This window comes from Lutjanus erythropterus, chromosome 5, assembly GCF_056507025.1.
Source record: "Lutjanus erythropterus isolate fLutEry1 chromosome 5, fLutEry1.hap2, whole genome shotgun sequence".
In the NCBI taxonomy this organism is placed as follows: Eukaryota; Metazoa; Chordata; class Actinopteri; order Lutjaniformes; family Lutjanidae; genus Lutjanus; species Lutjanus erythropterus.
The window spans coordinates 10,919,780-10,926,232 of NC_139321.1; the positions used below are offsets into that span (position 1 = coordinate 10,919,780).

At 42.4% G+C, this 6,453-nt stretch overlaps 1 protein-coding gene across 1 annotated transcript; it reads left to right on the top strand.

The window, feature by feature from the left end:
- The first annotated feature begins 266 nt into the window (after positions 1-266).
- Positions 267-2,059, top strand: tmem271 (transmembrane protein 271). The gene has a single exon (XM_084718356.1). The coding sequence runs from the start codon at positions 814-816 to the stop codon at positions 1,594-1,596; it is 783 nt and encodes a 260-aa protein (XP_084574482.1). The 5' UTR covers positions 267-813; the 3' UTR covers positions 1,597-2,059.
- The last annotated feature ends 4,394 nt before the right edge of the window (positions 2,060-6,453 follow it).

The window sequence follows — 6,453 nt, forward strand, 5'->3', positions numbered from 1 at the left end:
CTGAAAACAGTTCACCAGGAGTACAAAAATCAACTGACTCACAGTTACTGCCACCAAACTGACTTTACTACAAGGCTTGGGGGCTTTAAAAGAGGGGGTGTAAGGAAATTAATGTTCCTGAAAGCCAGTGATTTCTGTCCCTGCTGCTGTTTGTGTTCTCCGTCTCCAGCCAAAAGTCGTTCACCCACCTTTTTTTTCATTTATCGCCACGTCGCTATAAACTCACTACCGTGGATTTGTTTTTTTTTTTTGTTTTTTTTGGAGGGGGGGCACATTTAGGAGTGTTGCAGTGATTTGAGGGGCCCTGGGTCACTGGTCATTGGTCCACAGGACCCTCAAACATCTCCGGCTCAAGCAGCCGCCTCCTTCTCTGCCACAAAAAAAAAAAAAAAAAAAAAAAAAAAAAAAACGCCACACAGCATTCAAACCGACGACTTGGCGGACTGCGGAGGAGACTCTCTCTACAGGCAGGAGGAGGGATAAAAAAAAAGGAGAAACTTTTGGTCAGGAGAGTGCTCGGCGGTTAGGTGATCTGAGGTGAAGTGATCATTGCTCGTGTATGGATTATCGATAGCCTTAAGTGCTGAAAAGGAGCGCGTTTGTTGGCCATTAGTTATTTATATATTCCTGTAAAGCGGCGGGGATGCGAGAGAGACGCCACCGCGGCGAGGATCGCCCGCTCTGAACCGGAGGAGTCACCGGCAGATGATGTCCCAATGTGAGAGTGCTGCTTCCAGAGGAGACGAAGGAGAGGACGAAGGAGGATGAAGAAGGGGGGAGAGGGATCGAGAGCGGCAGCAGAGGTGGAATATAATGAAGTTGAGTGGGAAAGGACTGTGCACCGTCTTCTCCAGCACCCTCCTCTTCGTGTGCGCCCTGAGCGAAGTTGTCGTTGGATTAAGATGCGTCTCGTTGGGATCTACGGTGAGAGCGCATTTCCACCTCGGCGCCGCGGCCGGGGCTTTCTACTCCGGGCTACTTGTGGGAATCGGGCAGGTGCTGCTGGGCTCCGCGCTGCTCTTTTGCATGGAGAAACCCGGCTGCAGGAATTTCTTTCTCCTCGGTGTTGTGGTCTTCTTGTTGGGGGTCCTCACCGCCTTCTCCGGCGCGGTGGTGGACGGGGACACGGCTGCTCTGGTGGAGAGGAAATATTCCCATTACTGCTTCCACTCTCTGGTTGTGAACCCTGCGTGCGAGCAGCTGAGGGATTACCAGCGGAGTCTGGTCATCTCCACTGTTCTCAGCACCCTGGAGTGCCTCCTCGGGCTCATCAACCTGCTGGTGATCAAAAGGTACAAAACGGCGCAGTTTTCTAGGAGCCGGCAGTCTCAGAGGGAGCGCGTCCTCTTCAGCGAGGAGCGGGACTGCTCCTCGGCGGATTTCCAGCCGGTGTCTTACATCAACCTGGGGGTTTTTAACGTGTTGGACGAGACAGGCGCAGAAGTGCAGTGCGGGGGACACCCGTCCATCGAGCTGCCGGGATACTCGCCCTCAGACCCGGAGCTCAACCATTGCTTCCCTTTCTCTTTCCCGCTCCCCAGTGAACTGCCGCCCGCATACGAGGACATTTTCCCCGCTGAGGCATGCAACACATAGCCGCTCTGGAGCAGCTCCCCCCCCCCTACCACACACACACACTCCTCTGCTGTGACAATCACTGACTTTGTGCTTAAACAATCCTCTTCCAACATCCCCCCCCCAACAACAACAACAAAAAGCAGTAAGTTACACAGGAGGACAGCAGCAGTGGGTTTTCATTCACCTGATCCTTCCCTCTCATTCTGATAGCTTCTATTGTACATCACCAGTCAGACTGATGTAGATGAACAGATCAGAGTGATACAGGCCCAGACAGACAGACAGACAGACAGACAGACAGTGCAGGCACATCGAGGCCCATAAACGCAACAGCTTGCTAGTATAACAAAAGCAGAGTTTGTGTTTTGAATGTTTGCTGTTCAACATTTTTACTTGTGAATAAAAAGTGTATTTAACCTCATCTGAAGTCATGGAGCTGCTGCCGGTGGAGCTGTTGGAAATCCTATTGATGCTGTGCTCAGTCTGAACTCCATTTATGATCACCACGGTGCTGCGGAGTTCAGAAATTTAACCGTTTTTTATTTTTTTTTTTTATAATAATCGCTCTCGGTGTAACATAAGAAGCTGTTTTCTGAATCACAGGTCATCATCCGGGAAAACGCATCATCATGATGCCATAATTAGGGCTACAACTAACAATTATGTTAATGATCAAGTAATCCGCGGATTATTTTCTCAATTAATCGATTGATTGTTTGATCCAGAAGGAGGACGAGTGTGGCTCCAAACGGTTTCAGTGGAGGTTCAGTGATTGCAAGTAAAAAATATATCACGTTTATTATTACATTACTTATCAAAAGAAAATCTCATAGAAGAGCCTAAATGTGAGTGATGTGGTTAAAGAGACACAGTATCAAGGAACTTCACTCTTTTTCCCAGAGTTAGAAGCTAATAAATCCCTTTTTATCTGGTGTGGTCTAAACTTATGTAAAACAGCATCATAAAGCTACTGTTGCAGTGTGCATGGAATCAAATGACATAATTATGATAAGTAATCGATTACTTGTCAGCTATTAAATTAATCAGCAACTATTTTGATAATCGATTAGTCTGAGTAGGTAAAAAAAATTCTCTGATTCCACTTCCTTAAATATGAATATTTTCTGGTTTATTTAGTCGTCTGTGACAGTAAACTGAATATATTTGGGTTCTGGACAATAGAAGACATTTAAGGACATTGTCTTGGGCTTTAGGGAACACTGATTGACATTTTTCACCATTTTCCAACACTATATCGACCAAACAACCAATCAGCTATTTGAGAAAGTAATCAGCAGATTAACCCAGGGCTTCCCAGACTTTTTCATGTCAAGGACAATAGATGCACATTTGAGCACGGACCCTCAATTTTGTCTTGTGGAATCCCCCCTGAGTATTTTTGTTTTGTTTTGTTGTGTTTTTTCAGGTTTGAAGAAAGTCTTCATAGTCAGTCAATAACCAAACCACGGTCAGTATAAATTACAATCAATCAATGTTCCAACATCCAAAACTGTGATAAGATTAAAATATTCTATTTGTCCTTTTGCTGGGGACCTCCTACACCCCACTCAAGGGGTTGACCCCTGGGCCCCAGTTTGAAAACCTTTGGATTAATGGATAAGGTAAATAATAATGCTTGCAGCCCCTTTATATGAGCAGTTGTTCTCTAAACCACTGAGGCTGCACCTAACGATTACTTTCATTATTTATTAATCTCCTAGTTATTTTCATGATTAATCAACTAATCCTTTAGAATAAAATGTCAAAAAGTTGTGTGCTCACTACAGTTTCCTACAGCCCACAGTGACATCTTCAAATTGCTTTTTTTTTGTTCAAAACCCATTAATTGTCATAAATGGCAAAGAAAAGCAGTAAATCCTCACATTTAAGAAGCTGGAACCAATGAATGTTTGACACGCTTGAAAAATGACTGAGACGCTTAATCGATGATCAAAATAGTTGGCAATTAATTGTCTCTCAATCACCTAATCGTTGCAGCTTTAGCCCAAAGACATCAAAGGCCTCGGCATCTTTCTCTCCGTGTGGTTTTCACTTTAAAGTCTCACTGCACTGATTTATTATTTCATTTTCATAAAGTTGGAGCACTCAAGAGAAAAATGTTAAAAAGAGCGTTCGAAATCAAAGCAGCAGAGGCCAAAATATTCTGACTCTTCTCTAGTTTGGCTCAAGCCCCAGAAACACTGGATCCTACATTTCCCATATTGCAACTAGAATTTTTCACAGAGAGGCGAAGCCCCTCCCCTTCCAGTTTGCCCCATGGGACCTTACTTTGGAAAAAATATGAATTTTAGACAGTGGAGAAAGACAAATTATTTTTAAATCCTGTTTGAATTGTGACACAAATTGCACATATGTTTTTTTTATCAATTTAAAATATAACTTAAGAATTAAAGAAAGCTGTCGTAAGTTTGTTGTAGTTTAGTTTAGTCTTGTGTGAAACTGTTCAGTGAACTACATCTCTCATCTCACACAATATACGTTGACAACATTAATGTTATCTTACCTGAAGTGTTTAGTGACTCCTGGTCTGACTAAGTGTTGTGTGACTACATCCTGGTACAAGAACACACAGGCATCGTAGCTTCGGAAAAAAAATCATGATGTAATTTTCAGTGACTTTTAAATGTATAGTCTTTATAATTGTGTGTCTTCACAGTCTGATACTTAAACAATTTTAGGACAAATGGCGACTTTCTTATTTTGTAAAATTATCTGTCAAATTTCCAAACTTCGTATGTGTAATTTGTGGCGCATATTTGTCTCTAACCATTGGCTACTGTACATAGTTTTCCCAAAATTAGTTCTCATGGTGGTCCCCTGAGTTTGTAATGCTGACTTTTTTTTTTTTTTTTTTTACAAATTCAGCTCTGAGCTAAAGCTGAGATAACCCTAATGACATCACCATGACATCATCAGGGTTATTTTATCACACTTGGGAGCTTTTCTTGCAGAGCCACAGAGGACATTATATACCTCTTTATCCAGCACAAATAATACTTCTCACGTCTAGTTAAAGTGAAGATGATGTGTAAAACTGGCGGATTGCACCTTTAAAGCAGACCTGAACGATGGTTGTGTCTAAGACAGGCCTTGATTTGCAAAACTTCTGTGAGATTTGTGCGCGTTGTTTCTTCATTTTGTGATCTTTTATGATACGAGAACACAGATCTGTGTAGGTTTAGGGACAGAAAACATTTGGTCAGGGTTAGTAAAATATCTTGATTTGGGTTAAAATGATCACTCTCGTCAGATCTTTCATGGATCAGGGCTTCCCTTCTAGACACAACCCTGCAGGATGAGGATGCTAAAAAAAAAAATCATATTGTGATAATTTTGATCGATTTTGCAATTGTGATTTGGCTCACAATTTCAGTGGGACTGGTAGTTTTTGCATTTCATTTTCACTGAAAAATAAAAAATAAATAATTAAGAGATTTTTGCTGAGGTCCGTACCAAACAAGCACATTCTGTCTGGAGAATATGATTCGAAGGCTGGGGCTTCTCTGTAGCACCACAGTTATTCATTTATAACGATGTGTTGCGACACATTGTACTTAATCAAAAAATTGCAGCTGCGATTTGTACTTTGCCATATTGTGATTCGATAATAGTTCGATTAATTGTTCAGCCGTACCTTTGAGGTTCAGTTTTGTTGTGGAAATCACTCGGCAGATCAAAGATAAGCCTGTAAAACTGGTTATATTCACATGACTGCTATTAATGATAATGAGTATGTGGAGTATCAGAGGAAAGCAGAGGGACCGTCTGAGCCTGAATGCACCATTTACTTTAAAGTAGCGGGAGGGATGATAATACAAAATCCCTCATTGCTGGGGTCTTTTAACGCACTCGCAGATGTAGCAGGCTGTCCGGATATGATACAGACTGAAGGTGGTCCTGCACTGTTTCCAATTTCAAAGATTGTGCTTCCCATATTGTTCCATTTGATGTGACCTGAAATAATTTATTAACTCCAGCACACACAAATAACCACATCAGCTCTCAGCGTGGATCATCCAAACCTTTTAACTTCACTGTTACTAATTTCACTGAACAGCTAGAACAGAGACAGAGAAAAGAAAGATATGGCTGTCATCATTACGTCCCCACCTTTAGACAACACTTCTCTCTGGTAAATTAAATTGAAATGGTCCCTTTTCCCTCAAATTAAAGCCCTCAAATGAGCACCCGTGGCCAAATGTTTCTCCAGAGGCACTCTGAGGTAAAAACTTGAAGAAGTAACTGTACTGGCTCAGTGTAATAATCCTCCTCTTATCCTTTTCAAGCCGTGTGATGATGCTTTCCACGCACTCATTCCACTTAGGCTGGGCTTTGCGTGCCAGAGCTGAATACACGATAGGCCTAAAGGAAAAAAAAAAACTGCTCCTCTCTTTCTTCTAATATTTCATGCCTGTAAAAAATGCAGCTATAACCTGTAACTCAGCAGCCGAACAGAGAACAAAAGAGGTCTTCAGGGAGCTGTAGTCCTGAAAGTTTCATGTCCAAAGAAAGATGCAAACAAAGCTAATGGTAAGGGCTCTGTGGAAGTCACCTGCTGTGCTGCTGTTGCTGCTGTGCATCAGCACCGTCCACTGACAGGAAGCCAGGGCAGAAAACAAGACTTTCAGGTTCAGATCCTTTCAAACAAATAAGGTGTGCACAGCTGCCAGCAGCACCTCTTCAAACCTGCAGCACAGACGCCCAGGTCAGCAGTATCACACCGAGCTTAGTGAGTTACCTGGACTGGGTATGTTTCAGGTGGTCTGCTTGTTTTGCTGTTTTTATTCTCATTGATGAATTAACTTCAAACAGATACATGCACTGTAAAAAAAAATCCCCATTTAACTTAAAGCT

Bases quoted from the DNA above. Each gene is read 5' to 3' on its own strand.
- tmem271 (XM_084718356.1), top strand. From the start codon at position 814: ATGAAGTTGAGTGGGAAAGGACTGTGCACCGTCTTCTCCAGCACCCTC.